This window comes from Pseudophryne corroboree, chromosome 5, assembly GCF_028390025.1.
Source record: "Pseudophryne corroboree isolate aPseCor3 chromosome 5, aPseCor3.hap2, whole genome shotgun sequence".
In the NCBI taxonomy this organism is placed as follows: Eukaryota; Metazoa; Chordata; class Amphibia; order Anura; family Myobatrachidae; genus Pseudophryne; species Pseudophryne corroboree.
The window spans coordinates 562,689,930-562,709,194 of record NC_086448.1 but is presented as its reverse complement, the minus strand read 5'-3'; the positions used below and the strand labels follow the sequence as shown (position 1 = coordinate 562,709,194).

The 19,265-nt window shown below is 41.5% G+C and overlaps 1 protein-coding gene across 3 annotated transcripts in view; it reads right to left on the bottom strand.

Annotated features, from left to right (window-relative positions):
* The window catches only part of CARMIL1 (capping protein regulator and myosin 1 linker 1), a 581,945-nt gene that overhangs the window by 237,539 nt on the left and 325,141 nt on the right, over positions 1 to 19,265 (bottom strand). For all 3 annotated transcript variants that reach the window (XM_063923281.1, XM_063923283.1, XM_063923284.1), the window contains one exon: positions 3,427 to 3,496. In XM_063923281.1, coding sequence (XP_063779351.1) covers positions 3,427 to 3,496 — 70 coding nt within the window. The remainder of the gene's footprint in view (positions 1 to 3,426; positions 3,497 to 19,265) is intronic.

Sequence of the window (19,265 nt, the reverse complement as noted above, 5' to 3'; positions counted from 1 at the left end):
GTGTAAGTGGGCCGTGTCTCCAGCTAAATGGAACCTACATCCGCCGCGTTCCCACCGGGAACGTATGCGCTCGTGTGGGTGGCAAGCAGAGAATGGATGGGTGATCCGATGTGGTCGTGCAATGAGTGGCCAGGCAGGCATCTTCACTACAGAAGGCACCGGGGTACTTGACGCCTGACAGGAGAGTGCCAGTCCTATTTGGGATATTTATATATATATATATATATATCTCTGCGCCTAAATTTATGTGCCCCCCCTCTTTTTACCTCTATTGCACCTGTATACTGCAGGGGAGAGCTTGGGGAGCGTCCTTCCAGCGGAGCTGTGAAGAGAAAATGGCGCTGGTGTGCTGAGGAAGAAGGCCCCGCCCCCTCAGCGGCGGGCTTCTGTTCCGCTTCTCATGTGTAAAAATGGCGGGGGCTCGCACATATATACAGTGCCTGACTGTATATATGTATACTTTTGCCATCAGGTATCTTAATTGCTGCCCAGGGCGCCCCACCCCCTGCGCCCTGCACCCTACAGTGACCGGAGTGTGTGGGTGTGCTGCGGGAGCAATGACGCACAGCTGCAGTGCTGTGCGCTACCTTAAGTGAAGACAGGAGTCTTCTGCCGCCGATTTCGATGTCTTCTTGCTTCTGCTGCTTCTGTACTTCTGGCTCTGCGAGGGGGGCGGCGGCGCGGCTCCGGGAACGGACGATCAAGGTTAGGTACCTGTGTTCGATCCCTCTCGAGCTAATGGTATCCAGTAGCCTAAGAAGCGCAACTTAGCTGCAGTGAGTAGGTTTGCTTCTCTCCCCTCAGTCCCACGTAGCAGAGAGTCTGTTGCCAGCAGAAGCTCTCTGAAAATAAAAAACCTGACAAAATACTTTCTTTTCTAGCAAGCTCAGGAGAGCCCACTAGGAGCACCCAGCTCTGGCCGGGCACAGATTCTAACTGAGGTCTGGAGGAGGGGCATAGAGGGAGGAGCCAGTGCACACCAGATAGTACTGAATCTTTCTTTAGAGTGCCCAGTCTCCTGCGGAGCCCGTCTATTCCCCATGGTACTTACGGAGTCCCCAGCATCCACTAGGACGTTAGAGAAATACAGATTTATATGATGACCAGCTCACTGGAGTACCCAACATGTGGATTTCCATTAACCAAACAGAAGACGTGACACGTTGCAGTTTACATTGAGCTTTTAAATCCAATTGTTTCTCTACAATAACACAGATAGTAAATACTATTTTAAAGGCTAAAGCATTGGTCTTACAGTACCTATATTTGGATGGGAGCTTTGTTCACTAGCAAATTACTTATGTGTTTGCCACTGGATTTCTGCCCCCACCACCCCATGTCACTGACATTCTAGTTGTAACTTTTTTGAAAATACAATGAAAGAAAAGCATTACAATTGCCTCTGACAACTCCTTGCTCTCCTACAGTATATACAGTATAATACAGCATATATACCCATTTACCACTTTCAGTGTATTAAAGAGATGTTTTCCTGATGAAGTTTTAACAGGTTTTTATTGTGTGCGTAGTTTTAACATATTAATATTATTATTATTTATTATTATTGTTAATAACAATAATAATAATAATAATCAGATAACATTAAGGCAATTTCCTAGAATAGAATAACATTAAATTCTATTAGTTAAATCGTATTATTCCGATGATAATATTTCAGGAATAAATTGCCACCCTCTGTATATATAACCTTTCTATAAACCCTTTCAATTGAATTGGTTTTAAAATAAAAATGTACTATACATTGTATCTATGTAATATTCAATGACTATCTAAAGTCGACAGATTTGTCTGAATTACAAACAGCACTTGCACAGATGGTTCCAGGCCGTATTTTTATTGTAAACCACTAGGCACTTAAAATCATATTTCAAACTCATCATTTATTATTTGTCTGCAGATTCTTTTTTAAAATAAAGAGAAAATTACGTTTGCATAAGTATTCAACCCCTGTGGTATCAAAGCTCCAAGTATACATAGATGAAAGATATTGCCCTGAACATTGGCTTTCAGTTAGCCTCTACCTGTAAATCATTAAAAAAAAAAAAGCTCAGCTTCTGTGAATAAAACATACTCTATTTCAAATAGTATTGGTCATACTGTGAATCTGAAGAAAAGCTGAGAAAATAAAGATCAAAGAATATTTTTCTAAGAAACTTAAAGATAATGTTAGATACATACACAAGATAGGAAAATACTATGAAATAATATCAAAGTGCTTGGATAACTGAATGAGCACTGTTTACCAAGGTCAATTTTCAGCAATTAAAATTTATCTAAATAATTGTATTTCTGGGGCCAAAACGCACAGTCACTAACATCTAAAAAATTATATAAAAGAAAAATTGTCTGTCAGCAAATGTCCTTTTTAGCTCCTAAAACATAACACTGATTTAGCATTCAATGAGAATACAGTCGCGCCGGGCGTCACGTTTTTGAATGCAGCGTTCGCAGATAAGGTCAGATACACTCCCCGAAAACGGCCATGACACGTCTGCGTTTTCCCAACCACTCCCCACAAATGCCAGGTTACCACCTACGAACGGTCACTTCCTGTCAATCAAAATGCATACTCTTTACAATTAAGCTGCATACGCAAAGCGATCGCGTTTTGGCCTACGCGCACGTGCAATACACTTGCATCGGAAGTGCAGTCTGACGATAATCGCTCAATGCGTGCAATCTCACATTTGCAAACGGTAGTGAATCAGGCCTTTGGAACTGTTTCAAACAGATCAAAATCGACTTTAGTATACCCCTAGGTGTACGAGGCAACATCTGTTCCAGTCTGCAAGGGTCGAATATTATTCAAGTAACATTTTTCAGTTTTTCCTTATAGAACAAAATCTACTTGTGGCCAATAAAATTGCTGTCTGAAACAATCCGGGTAAGTGTAAATCAGACAAAGCTGTTGACATTTTAGGGGGTTGAATACCTTTTCAAGACACTGTGGATATACATTAAAATGCTATACAGTACTAACTGTGATTTATGTAATTGCGATAAGCATTATATATTTTGCTGTACAGTACGCTGAAAGTCCAGAATTACATAATATATTTCACACTATTACATGGTAAGCAATTACATGATGCATTCCTTGGGGCACACAAAATTGTATAGTCAGGATAAAATTAATTCTTCAAAGAAAAGAAACACAATTCATTTTGTTTTTTTATTTTATTTGGTAATTAGGGACTCGTTGCTTATCTAGCAGGCAACATAAAACTCAACTGGTGGCATGTAGTAGTTCTGATGAATCCTAATATACATTTATGGTTCACAAGACTGAAGAGAACACTGGCAATTATAGCAATAATTATTATCGCTATAATGCAGTCTGAATGTGAATGGTGAATGGATTTAGTGCATATGGTTGTGTGTCTGCAGACACCTATTTCCTCTTACCTCGCAGTTACTGAGATCTAGGGACACCTCCTTTAGGTTAGGATTACACGCCAAACCAAGTAGTAGAGCTCTAAAATATAAAATGTAACTTTGATTATATAAACAATAGAAGAGATCAACATTTAATATCATTTCAATGATAAGATCCTAACAGTTAATGAAAAGCATGTTGCGTCGGCTTAGGTCACATGACCGCCGACATCCTGTCTATCGGGATGCTAAACGCATGCCGTTGTATCATAGTGATGTGTGCAGTACTGACTGTGCTGCATTCTGTGCAGGCAAGAGACCGCAGACTAACGCTGGGTTGCACTCACATCTATGTGTTAGCATATGTTGTTTATTTAGTGTGGATTTAAGCTGGCATTAAAACTGTGAAATCATTATGTCACTAAACCATATGTAACATTTTACACAGACTTTCAGATAACATGAAGACATCATTTCTGGATTCCTTTTATGAGCATTTTGTGATTACTTATAATATGTATGTCTCTATACAATAAATGCATAATAAGCTAACAAGCACTTACAGTAACATTGTAAAATTAAGTAATAAAAATGAAAATTTATTTTCTAGAATATTTTTTTATTATTATTATTATTATTATTATTATTATTACTATTATTATTTACATCTAAATGAAATAAAATCTCTAGCTCTAATCTGGGAGATTCCCACAAATTCCGGGAGAGCAGGCAGCTACATGTTACACAAACGACAAGACTTGAATATAATGGTACTACAATTTTTTTCTAGAGTTTTAACACCTTTTTATACTATTTTACAATAACATTCTGTAAGGGGAGTAAGGCAGTCATACCTTCTTTTACCTATACCAAATGAACTAGCCTTCCTCATTGCTTTGTTACACTGCTTACCTGCCTTTAAGTCACCTGAAATAGTGACTCCTAGAACCTTTTTCTCCTCAGTAGTTTCCTATACTGGAAACTACTGAGGAGGAAAGGGATCAAGGAGTCACTATTTCAGGTGACTTAAAGACAGGTAAGCAATGAGGAAGGCTAGTCATATGCTTGTCTGCATTGGGAGAGGAATCAGCAGCAAAAAGAAAGAAGTAATAATGCCACTGCATAGGTCATTGGTACGGCCTCTTCTAGAATACTGTCTTCAATTCTAAAGGCCATATTTAAAAAGGATATTAATACATTAGAGACTATACAAAGAAAGGCAACTAAAATGGTGCATGGCCTACATCACAAAACATACCCAGAAAGACTAATAAATCTCAATACAGTATGTATAGTTTAGAGCAGAGAAGGGAAAGGGGGAACATGATAGAAACTTTCAAATATATCAAAGGTTTTAACAAAGTCCAGGAAGGAAACATTCTTCAAATGAAGAGAAGCAACAGGACTAGGGAGGCCAATCCCAGGATCGGGATCGGCGGGATCCCGGGATTTGGGCCCAAAAATGCCAGGATTTGAATCCCGGGATTGGAGCATCCAATCCCGGGATTCACGGGATTATACTGCGCATGTGCGGTAGGGTGGCCATAAGTAATATTACTTACTAATATTAGGCGGGCGGCAGCCATGAACAAGTTGAACGCGGCGGCACTTCAAATGTAGCGCCGGCCGCCAGCCAATCAGAGCTGGCGGACCGGCAGCCAATCAGGGAAGCTGCCGAAGCAGCGGCAGCCAATCAGGAGCGACTGCTGCGGCCGCTTCCCTGATTGGCTGCCGGTCCGCCAGTTCTGGTTGGCTGGCGGCCGGCGCTTCATTTGAAATACCGCTGCGTTCAGTGTGTCCATGGTTGCCGCTCGCCTAATAGTAAGTTGTTACTTACACCCACCCTCTCTCCCTCCGTGCAGTCAGTGGTGCTCCCTACAGCCTTCCTCTCTCCCACGCCGCTACCAACCCTCCCTGCCGCAACCTACACCCTCCCTCCTGAGTCCCGCACCGCTACCTACACTCTTCCTTCCTCCCGCACCGCTACCTACACCCTCCCTACCTCCCGCACCGCTACCTACACACTCCCTACCTCTCGCACCGCTACCTACACCCTCCCTCCAGCGCTGCTCCCTAAACTTTCACTGATCCCTACTGCAATCCCGGGATTGAAAAAACGGCCCGGGATTGGCCTCCCTAAACAGGACACGCACTGAGACTGGAGGGAGGAAGTAAGTGCAGGGGAAATTTGAGGAAAAATTACTCCACAGATAGAGTAGTGGACAAGTGGAATAGCCTCCCATCAGAGGTGGTAGAGGCTAAGACTGTAGAGCAATTTAAACATGCATGCGATAGACATAAGGATATCCTTACAAAGAAATAAGGATCAAAAAAGGTTTGAGATAAAAATATGGGCCCTCATTCCGAGTTGATCGGTCGCAAGGCGAATTTAGCAGAGTTACACACGCTAAGCCGCCGCCTACTGGGAGTGAATCTTAGCTTCTTAAAATTGCGACCGATGTATTCGCAATATTGCGATTACTAACTACTTAGCAGTTTCAGAGTAGCTTCAGACTTACTCTGCCTGTGCGATCAGTTCAGTGCTTGTCGTTCCTGGTTGACGTCACAAACACACCCAGCGTTCGCCCAGGCACTCCCACCGTTTCTCCGGCCACTCCTGCGTTTTTTCCGGAAACGGTAGCGTTTTCAGCCACACGCCCCTGAAACGCCGTGTTTCCGCCCAGTAACACCCATTTCCTGTCAATCACATTACGATCGCCGGAGCGATGAAAAAGCCGTGAGTAAAATTACTTTCTACATAGCAAAGTTACTTGGCGCAGTCGCAGTGCGAACATTGCGCATGCGTACTAAGCGGATTTTCATTGCGATGCGATGAAAAATACCGAGCGAACAACTCGGAATGAGGGCCATGGTAACAAAAAAGGGGAAGACTAGAGGGGCCAAGTGGTTCTTATCTGCTGTCAAATTCTATGTTTCTATGGGGTCTACTTACTAAGCCTTGGATGGAGATAAAGTGCATGGAGATAAAGTACCAGCCAATCAGCTCCTAACTACCACGTTACAGGCTGTGTTTGAAAAATGACAGTTAGGAGCTCATTGGCTGGTACTTTATCTCCATGCACTTTATCTCCATCCAAGGCTTAGTAAATAGACCCTTAAATTTCTTGGTTGTCAAGAGGATCAGTTCCTTTTACCACTGTATTCAGTGGCTAGAGTATGTGTCCAAATACTGTCAGGGAGGTACTCACACCCAGATTTATCAAGCCTTGGAGAGTGATAAATTGCACTGTGATAAAGCACCAGCCTAACTGCCAAGTTACAGGCTGTGTTTGAAAAATGACAGTTAGGAGCTGATTCGTTGGTACTTTATCACCATCTAATTTATCACTCTCCAAAACTTGATAAGTTTGGGCCTCAGCCTCCTACATAAATCTAGGCTGTGAGATTAAGTCAATAGAATTTAATTCCAAACCAACTTCCAGGACTCATTCCCTGGGTCTTGTGCCATGTCCAGCACAAGGAACCTGGACCCCCTACACAGAGCTACTGTGCAGGTCTTTACATTACCAACTCTCATTCCCCACACTCACAGAATGGTAGTCATACTCTGCTGGGATCTGTTGGTGCCATAGGAGACCTGGGTGAATGAATTTACATCACATATATAATGGATGCTATAAAACCAGGTGGTTACTGGATTACCACAACAAAACACAATTGCTGTAAAACAGGAACACACCATGATTTTGTTTAGCGAAAAATGGATTGCTGGTAATTTAATTGCCCCCATAGAGGGAAATTTATTAAAGGTAGAGATAAAGTATTAATCAGCTGTTATTTACAGGCTGAGTTTGAAAAATGGCAGTTAAGTTGGTTGGTACGTCACATATTTTGTCTTTCTTCACTTTCACATCCTCCTGACCAGGGTTGCATAAAAATCTGATTTAAATAAAATAATCTGATTTATTTGATTTAAATCAGTTTTTACTTATTTAAATCAGATTTTTGAGATTTAAAGAGGATTTTTTTATTTAATTTTTTTAAGTAAACTGTTTAATTTTAGATGTTTATACCTTGTTTTAAAAATACATTAACAGTTTGTAAGTGGGAACAGTAACAAAATGAACACAGTAATAGAACAAATACACACTAAACAGTTGCATCAAGAAGTACAATTAGGCTCTGATTTTAACTCAATCAGTTGTTTGAGTCTGAGTCAAACATGTCATGTCTTTGTCCTCACATTTGTCCTCAACAGAAAAGGCTCTGTAGCATGCAACCAGCTTAGCTGCTTTTTCATTTCCCAATCTGTTGCGTGTTTTGGATTGTACAAAACTGTACGTTGAAAAAATCCTTTCAATTCCTGCACTTGATGAAATTATGGTGAACATCTGCTTCAGAAGATTTACTACAGATGAGTCTAGCCACATAGGACATCCACCAGGCTAGAGGAGATACTTGGCGTAAAGTGTCCACTTCAAACATGTATGGTGCAAATGGTTTCATGGATGCACGAAAGTTGATGAAGACCGGCATAATTTGACGATTATTGACATGAGCAAACTCTATAGCAGTCTCAATTTCAGCAGGACTAAGCTTTTTTCCTCTGTACTTAGGATCAAGTAGATTAGCCAGGAAGTGGGCATCCGTGAGTGTAATTTTAGCTCTTGCCTTTGCCATCATTATTACAATAATGTGGTGTCCAATCTCTTCAAGATCATGTAAAGGGCCCTACACACTTGCTGGAGTGCCCGGCGGCCAATACGGGGGGAGGGAGGGGTGACGGGAAGGGTGAAGAACCCAGCAACATAGCCCTGCATGCTAATATGGATGACATTGTCCATATTGGCTTGCATGTTTAAACGAGCCGGCACCAACGATGAATGAGCGCGGGGCCGCACATCCTTCATCGTTGGTGCCTACACACTGAAAGATATGAATGATCTCTCATTCATTAATTAACGAGATCGTTCATATCTTTCAGTGTAATCAGCCAGTGTGTAGGGCCCATAACAGCTTCTTCCACACTTGTACGACCTCACTGATTGTGCAGTTGCGTCTTGTGCATGATCCATGGCTACAGCTACAGGTTTCAGTCGAAAACATCCAGTTACCACCTCCAAATGTCCACTTTCTGTCAATCAACTTGCATACACCTAGCAATCAAAAAGACACTAGATTTTTTTTGCAGTTTGGCCTCACACATGCGCACTATGGCCCTCATTCCGAGTTGTTCGCTCGGTATTTTTCATCGCATTGCAGTGAAAATCCGCTTAGTACGCATGCGCAATGTTCGCACTGCGACTGCGCCAAGTAACTTTACTATGAAGAAAGTAATTTTACTCACGGCTTTTTCTTCGCTCCGGCGATCGTAATGTGATTGACAGGAAATGGGTGTTACTGGGCGGAAACACGGCGTTTCAGGGGCGTGTGGCTGAAAACGCTACCGTTTCCGGAAAAAACGCAGGAGTGGCCGGAGAAACGGTGGGAGTGCCTGGGCGAACGCTGGGTGTGTTTGTGACGTCAACCAGGAACGACAAGCACTGAAATGATCGCACAGGCAGAGTAAGTCTGGAGCTACTCAGAAACTGCTAAGTAGTTAGTAATCGCAATATTGCGAATACATCGGTCGCAATTTTAAGAAGCTAAGATTCACTCCCAGTAGGCGGCGGCTTAGCGTGTGTAACTCTGCTAAATTCGCCTTGCGACCGATCAACTCGGAATGAGGGCCTATGATCCATACGCATGTGCAGTCGATCGATAATCGTCCACCTTGCAAATTTGCACAACAGCAATCAGGTCTGAATCGGGCCCACAGCCCATTAAGGACCTTTGCAAACTGGTGGAACATTATGCAACAGGTAGCATCTATCCCTGTGTATCAATGCCTATTTCCCTATAGATTGTAAGCTTGAGAGCAAGGCCTTCCTACTGCTATGTCTATCTGTTTTTACCTAGTTTTGTGCAAAAACTTCGCCAGACAGTGGACATCTGCAAATCTGTTCGCAACTCACTCAACATCGAATGATTTTTCCAGTCTGTGCGTAGCCCAAGAACGGACATCACACACCCTCTCTGAAAACGTTTTGGAATGCCTGCATTTTTCCAGACACTCCCAGAAAACGGCCAGTTACCACTCCCAAACGTCTTCATCCTGTCAATCAGCCTGCGTTTGACTAGTTTTAAAAAAGGCTGGATTTTTTTGTAGTTTGGCCTCGCGCCTGCGCATTACGATCCGAACGCATACGCAGTCTTTCAATAATCGTCCGCTGTGCGATTTCGCACAACAGCGATCAGGTCTGAATTAGGCCCATAGTTATGGTAGGACCTGGCTGAAAGCTATGGTAATTAAATACACAAATTAATAAATTATTTGAGTGCTGGACTAAAGAGTAGATAGCCGTAGTCGTCAACATAGAGAAAGCAAATAGTACTAAACTTAAGATATGAGAGAACCTGCTGGTCACACCAGGTAGATGTTACAGAGAACCATGTCTAGCGGTACTGCTGCTTTTGACAAAATGTAAAAGTAAATTCTTGAGGGCACTAAAGGTTACCTGCGCCATAATTTAAATGGGAATTTTGCTGTGTAATTAACACTGGGACAGAATGCCTATGCAAATAAGACCGCTACAAATTTAATTATGTGTTAACACTGGACTAGGTTATAAATATCTATGTACCTAATTGGTTTTTCTAGCACTATGTTACTAGGCTTAGAACCAACAGGAAAAATAGTTTATTAGATTATTGCATTTTGCAGCAACAATTACCTATGTTAATTCAAGAATTAAATATGGATAGTATTGCTATCTCTACAAAAGTCATAGCTATTGCTGCTTATGTATGCTCACGCGATAAATAACAAGTATTAAAATCACAGGCTAAACTGAATTACTGTACAAATTTGCATCTATAATTTGTACTGGTGGTGTTCTCACAGAAATATTCCAATCTTACGTTTAATATACAGTAATAATGAAAGAAATGCAATGAAAGGAAATGACCTCCTCAGGCCCATTCTCAGTAACAACATTGAATATTTCTTCCTAATAGCACACAGGAAGCTCAGATGTCCTGTTGCATGAGCTTGCTCTCTTAAAATAGCTGACATGAATTACTTCAATGTAGCTCTTATTGAAATTTATGAAAAGGCAGATATAAAAAAGAGATATATAAAACTTTATGTTACAGGCATCAGACCTATCGGGGCTGATTCAATCCCAAGTGTGGCTTTGTACATCATTTGGAATTACGGTAGAGCAACGCTGCTCATTTTCCTGTGCACTGCGCACCGTTATGGACTGCAAAAGAAAGTGAGCGACACTGTGGAGGCAATGTGCCACTGCTACAAGCTTTCCGATGGTGTTCTGATGACTTACAAAGTGCAGACGTATGCGTGGTCGGGATGGTATCGGGATTCCGGTGCTTGGGATGCCGGCAGTCAGAATACCAAAAGCGGCATCCCGACGCTCAGGATCCTGTCACTTATTTGGTAAGTATACTAGTCCTAATACGTAACCTGCCTAACTCTAACCCTCCTTTTCCACAGCCTGACCCTAACCCCCACAACAGCCTTACCCTAACCCCCCCTCCCCACAGCCTAAACCTAATTCTCCCCTCTCGCAGCCTAACCGTAACCCTTCCCCCCTATAACCTCCCCCGCAGACTAAACTAAAATTACCCGCCCTATACGGTTTACCAGTGTTCAGTGCCGGCAGACGGTCGTTCGGGATTTCACCATTCGGGATCCCAGCATCGGTATTCTGAGCAGTGTTGACATTCTTGTGTCTGCATTCCGACTGCCGGGATCAAGAACGCCTAGATCCTGACCAGATCCAGAACTCTCATCTCTAGAAATAAGTGTTTGAGCTTGTAGGATATAATAGTGGTTAGGTTATGGATCTGTACAGAAGAGACTGCTTGCAACCAGCTTGGAGTGGAGCCAACTTATTAGAACAGCAGCTCAAGGGCTTTATTAGTAAGTGCAGCATTTAAACTAGGTGAGGAAAGCAGTAAAATGAGGTACGAAGAAAGTTACAAATAGGCAGTGTCGGACTGGGGCATGAAGGGCCCACCGGGAGAATGTAGTTATAGGGGACCATAGTTAGGGGTGTGGCCAGCCTACAAAGGGGGTGTGGCCAGCCTCCGCAGAGGCATGAAATACACAATAGTTCAGTGCAGTGTAATGCAACATATCTACCATGTATAATACAAGTGCACAGTCTGGAACCTGATCCCTAGAGGAAGGAGTGGGCCCTCAGGCAGTGGGGCCTACCGGTGGTTTCCCTGGTAACCCTGTGGGCCAGTCCGAGCCTGCAAATAGGACTCTACAGCAGGGAAAACATCCGGGAAACAGGGAAGAATGCAAACACAAATATGGTCAATAACAGACAAAAGAGGAATAAATAAAGTACAGGTGTGTCGTCATACATCTAGCCTCAATATGCCATACACGCAAGAAGCCTGGTGTGAATTAGCCGGCAGTTCCCAACTCTGCTAACGTTGGGCGTCTTTATGTTCCGAAAATGCAACTTATTCGCATTGCTATGCAAATAAAGACGCACAAGTAGACTTTTGATTAAAGTGATATGTAGCATGCCTATTTTCTCCGTGCTACTGCATCTGCATATGAAATGCTACGCTACAGTGTTTTCCAGAAAAACACTGTAATGTAGCATTTTGTATGCAAATACAGCCATGGTTGCACACAGAATATACAGCAGGCATGCAGCATATAATTTTAAATCAACAGTCTGCTTGTGAATCTAATTTGCATAGTGATGCAAATAAGACACATTTTTGTGGAAAAAATGCACAACAAGATGCCAGGCTTTATTAAACACACTCACAACTAGGCACAGCTAGAAGACCTGTTTAAGATGACTCTGGCAACAATAAAAGAGGACACATCTGTATCATGATTAGCACTAATGTCAAATATTCAAGCTATTTCTATAAATGCTTGTAGCTTAGGATATAACATTCCAGAACTAATGTATTGGTACTAGTGTAGGGCTTCCCAAACGCGGTTCTCAAGGCACCACAACAGTGCACGTTTTAGGTACAGTATATCCATGCATAAGCACAGGTGCTATAACCAAATTGACTTAGGTACTAATTAAGTCACATGTGCTTAAGCATGGATATACTGTACCTTAAACCTGGACTGGTGGTATGCCTTGTGGACAGTGTTTGGGAACCACTGGTGTAGGACAGATTAGAAAGATGAAGTGGTACAGTGGCTCTTTACATAAACAACGTTAAACGTACTTTACTGTGGGTTATTGGTGAGAGAAAACTTGAAAACAGAGACACTATTTGTAACCTTAGGAACAGAGGGAAATGCAGTTTTCCAAGCTGGAGTGACCTACAGATCTGATGGACAGAAAGAGAATTTGTATAGAGTTCTAATGGAGGACATCGCCAGAATGCCAATGAAAGGAAAGGTGATAATTCTGGGAGATTTTATTCTGCTTGCGGAAAGCTTCACTCAAGGAACTGGGTTCCAGTGACCATCAATCAGTGTGATTTCTAAACACAGGGGATGACGCATGCCATACAGAAACACAAGTGTTGGATTTCAGGTGATTCTTTGGTAAAATTGAAGCCTACAAATGGAGTATAGGACAATGAGAACATTACGTTAGGCTGGTTAGAAACAATACATAGAAAATAAAGCTGAAGCGGCACTCAAAGGAGGTAGGAAGCAATATATTTCGATAATATAAGCAGACTGAGAAGAATGAAGATAAAGTAGCATAACTGGATAGGTAGAGAGAGGCATAGGTAGAAGAGACAATGGTACAGTCATAAAACACAAAGACATCTTTTTTTAGACATAAGGTGAGTGGAGAAAAACAATGGGAGGAAAGGTAAGACAGATCACAGAGAGGGAAAGTATATTTACAAGAGAATGAAATGGGTGAAAAGATGTATTTTTGCTATGAATGCTTCTTTTAAGCAATGTATGCCGGATGAATTCCAACATTGCATTGGGCACCATGACCCAAGATGGACACAAATATATTAGAGATTGTGCTGACAAGGCTACTACAATCATTCATGGTTTACATCTAACCAAGAAAGGTTAAAGTCTGTAAAATATATAGCGGTCTGCTCAAAATGTCTTTGTTGGTTGAGCAGTGTATGTGACCATCAGCTCTGGAACAGGTGCGGCTCATACACATTAAAGACTCTTTCAAAACTAAAACACTGCCACCCGGCAGAGGTAGAAATTCTTGGACTAGTTTATTGGGAATAAAAATGTGCAGAATAGATGTGCCATATGGTTATTTGAAGACAAAAATCTATGTATGCCTCTTAAAGTGAAGTTATAATGAGTTTGGCTAAAAGGACAAAAAAAAAAACCTCAAGTATATCAAAACTATAGTAAATGCCCCCCAAATATACAAAGTATCAACATAATCACTGTAATAAATAGCGTATTATATACAAAATATACAGATTTCAGCAACGTTCTACAAACCCATGGTTCTGCAATGTGCCTTAATTCAATGTATTCCTTTTTTACCACAATACATTCAGTGTAACAGTCTACTAACACTTTGTGACTTCCCAGATTTTCAAATATAGTCTTAATCCATCTGTTCTTTCTTTTGCATAGCTGAAAATAGTAAGTAAACAGATGTCTCTACAATATTATGGCTGTGTAAGAAATAATAAGATGTTTTTCTCTCTAGATGGAAAATCCTTAGTTGCTTTTTTTTGTTAACTTCTCTGCAAGACAATTTCATGTGGTTTCAACAGTTGGGTCATGCTATAATATTAACACAATGGGAAACAAGTAAGAACTGGAAACCCAGCACATTTCATTGTCTGCAAAACAACTATTATATTATATATTATATTATACCTAGCATATAAGTACTTTAGATGCATGCTCACAGTCCAGTTTTCAGAACTGTTCTATAAAATCACAGGCACCAATTTAATTTATGTGGGCAGATTTTATGCATACAACATGCACTGGAGTCTAATGTCAAAAACAGGTCTAGAGCTCAGTCATTCTCATGAACATTTTTTAAGGACATTTAGAAACGAATCCTTTTGTGGGAGGTAACACCTTTTTTTTTTTTTTGCTTTGGCACATAAAGTACAAGGTGTGGAGCTTAACGCAACAAAAACGTAGATGCCCACACACTGTGTGCATGCATATAAATCCATGCATTCACTCATATGCAGAGATATATTCATTGATGAGTTGCTTCTGCCCCTTAAACTTGCACCAGCCTATATTTGGAGCATATGATACGCCTGGAAACAAGACCATTTACACTTATTTCTGACTGCATAACCACGGTTCCGTCAACACGCTCACTAATCTTTGCCTATGTGAGAACGCCATGTTACAGCTCAGCTATGTCTTCTCTGTAGAGATGTAAGTGAAATTAGTAAATTTGCATACGCTCATTGCCCTACTTTGTGCTGTAGGAGAACCAGTTCTTTCCACTATCATATTCACAGTCTGCGACTTACTATGCGTCTCTAATTTCCCCCTCACTGTCCCTGTCACGTGCAACCCAATCCTCATTCATCGGCTGTTTCAGTAGCCCATCAAACAGGTGCTCTCTGTAAACCATATGCATTTGTCAGCATCTGTTTTCCTTAAGTTAATTTATTAATTGGTGCAGTGATGTGCGCATGTAAATGGTTTGCATAGTACAGTGTGAGTGTTGTGCCAGAAAATAAATTCACTTCTGCTTAGAAACTAAGCTCCCGTATACTGAAATAACTGAATAGAAAACATTTTTTAGAGCAGAATGTTACTCTGTGGGAATATAGAAATTGGAAATAAATTGTCATGGTACAGTACATAATGAAAATACAGTAGTGTATATTATAAACATCAAAGGCTACAGCTGAAGCTGACAACTTCTATTTCTGTTATCAATGGGGATCGATGCAGCTGCAAAGTACCCCGTGCACAAATCAAGATGATGAAACAGAGGTTACAAAGTGGTTTTAAAAGGCACATTTTCATACTGGAGGCCTTTTTGAGGTCTGCCCAGCCTAACCTTCAGCAGCTCTCAGTGTATTAGAAGAGCCAGAGAATCCTTTGATATATCCGTACATTCCTTGAAGCCACACAGCAAATAAAGCAGGGAGCCTGAGCTCTGGGGAACTGCCAGCTACTGCTTGCTGGGCCTGTTTTTACTTCACACACCTTGCATTTATCATGGAATCTCCACGCTCTCTGCACAAACCTGCTGGCAATGCTGTTCCAGCAATCTTATGATTGACAGTGTAACCTTATAGCAAGGTGAGTTTCCTGTAAATCTTACACAAATTACTCAATGGTTCTAACATGTTTTTATAGGGAAGGCTGTCTACTGTATGTCATTAAAAAGATATTCACGCCCACCTACTGCTTCTATTATACCCAGTAGCTAATAAGACCTGCTTGTAACTACTGTATGCACATATAGACAAGTTATACCGTTTCATTTTCTCTTTTCACTGGTATATTCTCATTCTCTAAAGCTTCCCCCTGCTACAGTGAAAGCTTGTACAGGTCTGCCTAAGGCTGAACACCAGCTGATGTTACGTTACCCACCAGTGATGCTTTATGTCAGATACCATCATGATTGACATACATTGGTAATAAGCACTGCCGGTCAGTGGCAGAAGGGAACAAAAACAATAAGCACACAGTGCCACACTGCAAACGCACTGGGCGACAAGTGCAAATGCTTGTGGTTATAGTGCCATTGGAACCAATGGGTTCCATTCTCATTGACATTTACATGGTTTTACTAGTGTTATAATCAAGTAAAATCACATCCTGTGATGCCAACAGTATAATAGGCCTAAAGCAAGTCAGTACAGAAGGACAAATGAATGGGACACTTAAAGAGACGGTAACTGCTTCATTTTCCAAGACTGGTAATTGATTATACATTGCAAGCTATCGAATTAATAAAGTAAAGAAAAACATGTAGGGACCATCCAGGATGAGAAGAACTGAAACCTAAGACAGGTTAGCACACACTATTTGGGTTGTCTTTATATCAACACACTTACAACTAATGGGATATGCAGAATGGTGCTTTAAAAAAAAAAAAGGTGCGACCAAGGTGCAAAGGTGACCGACAGAGGCCACTTGCTATAAAGTATCATGCCTCTGAAGAAACGACCGGGCTTTGTGGTTGAGAGATGCATCAGGATACAGGGACGCAATTCCCCCTTCAGTCACCACACTCTTTGGCTCTACCTGCTACCACCGAGTGGTTTGATTAAATCCATCCTAGAGCCGCCCATACCGGCCGTATAAGATGGAGACTATTGTACTGTAGGATTATCCATCACCACAAAGCAGTCACAGCGCGTCTACCCGAGCCACTTGCCTTGGCCATACTGCCATCCGGAGCAGCTCGCACCGGCCATATAAGACGGAGACTACGGTACTTTAGTCACACAAAATACCGGGAAGCGTTCACAGCTCCTCCACCTGAGCCGCCTGCACTGGCTTTCCTGCTATACGGAGACTGCGGCTTCACTAATCATTGACAGTGACGAATTTGGATACAACTTTAAAATCCTTTCTGAGCCGTTTACCCTGACTTCCGTTTAACGGAGGTAGCGGCTCTACGGAACATCTGTGTTAAACAGTGACTAACCACTCGGAGGACAGACAGAGCCACACTACAGCTATATAGGCGGCACCATTAAAAGCACTGAGAGATGTATATGGTATCTCCCTATTAAGGGAGTTTTATAATGCTGGCCAGCATTTGTAAACATCTTATTTTTAAATACAGCAGGAACAGCACATAATTATTATTAGTTTAGATTTATGCAATAATAGGCTTTCCAGTGCTGAGTTTAATATCTCACTGTGAATGTAACATATTGTTACACCACAAAGCTACATTGCTGGTTGTTCCATTGTAAATGGTGTTTTGGTTTAGTAATGAATTGAAACAGATGTATACCAGGTCAATTTTAATAAATTCTGTTTTTTTTTATAAACAATAAGGTTGTTTTGCACTCTCCACTATTTCTTTTTTTGGATCTATAGTTAGGGGTTTGCTAATACTCCTGTATTGAGAGCAGCATTACATCCTTTTAACAGTGGTTTGTTTTAAGAGCGCCTTAATTTTCTATATATTTTTTGCTTGCTATAAATAACTGGCAGGACACTTTCAAACAGCAAACAGTGGGTATCACAGTAGAGGGTATTACACTAAATAACTATATCTGGGAAAGGAAGAGATGTAGGGGGTCATTCCGAGTTGATCGCTCGCTAGCAGTTTTTAGCAGCTGTGCAAACGCTATGCCGCCGCCCACTGGGAGTGTGTTTTAGCTTAGCAGAAGTGCGAACAGTTGTATCGCAGAGTGCCTGCAAAAAAATGCTGTGCAGTTTCAGAGTAGCTCAAAACCTACTCAGCGCTTGCAATCACTTCAGACTATTCAGTTCCGGATTTGACGTCACACACCCGCCCAGCCACACCTGCGTTTTCCCTGGCATGCCTGCGTTTTTCCAAACACTCCCTGAAAACGGTCAGTTGCCACCCAGAAACACCCACTTCATGTCAATCACTCTGCGGCAACCAGTGCGACTGAAATGTATTGCTAGACCCTGTGCAAAACTGCATCGTTCGTTGTGCCCGTACGTCGCATGCGCAGAATTGCCGTTTTTTAGCCTGATCGCTGCGCTGCGAACAAATGCAGCTAGCGATCAACTCGGAATGACCCCCGTAGTACAGGGGTTATTTAAAGTGGAAACCCATTTAATCAATTCTGAACTTGTTAGCGATTTTGGTTTACTTTAGCTGTAAGCAATTAAAGTTTGATTTTAATATATACAATCTGAGCAGCAGAAACTTGAATGTTTCCAAAGCAACCTAACAATTAAAAGTTTAAAGCAACAATTTACTAACGTTTGAAATGTCTATTATTAGATAGTTCAGCCAACAAACTCATCAAAATGACTGGCGAGCTGACTGGGTTTGAAAAATGACAGGAGCTGATTGGCAGGTTATCTCCGTCCACTTAATCTCTCTTCAAAGCTTAGTACATAGACCCCTTAATCTCGCAGGAGACTAAGGGGGTAATTCAGAGTTGATCGCAGCAGCAAGTTTGTTAGCAGTTAGGCAAAACCATGTGCACTGCAGGTGTGGAAGATATAACATGTGCAGAGAGAGTTAGATTTGGGTGGGTTATTTTCTTTCTGTGCAGGGTAAATACTGGCTGCTTTATTTTTACACTGCAATTTAGATTTCAGTTTGAACACACCCAACCCAAATCTAACTCTCTCTACACATGTTATATCTGCCCCCCCTGCAGTGCACATGGTTTTGCCTAACTGCTAACAAATTTGCTGCTGCGATAAACTCTGAATTACCCCCTAAGGGCGGTATCCGATTAGCCCTGATGTGATTTCAGCCGATCAAAACGTACGATTATTGCGACTAAAGAACATTATCATTATCATGTGTAGAGAGAGCACACCCCCTTTTTCAATGAACATTATCGCTGTATCCAATTACAGGATGTTTAGATCGTACGAAATGTATTCCCTAGCCCCACATACACAGTTGGGCCAGAAAAGGATATTTCTTCTCCCCACTGCTGGCTAACTATTTGTTTCTGAGGTTTTACTATATTGGTAGTAATAAATGAAAAGTACATTTGCTGAAACCAGTTATGTTCAGCGTCCTATTATTTGATTGTTAGAGACTGCTCTGCATCCTGCCTAATAGTGCAGAAAGGAGGTTTACCAGACTACACAATGAAATGGTTACAGAGGGATTGGGCTGGCAGCTGTAACTGCATTATTTTCCGCTATATACCATGTAAGCTTGCTGTAAAAGCAAGTGTTCCAGCACTGCATGAGTAGGGACAGTAGCTATAAACATTTATTACTTGACAGATATCACATATTC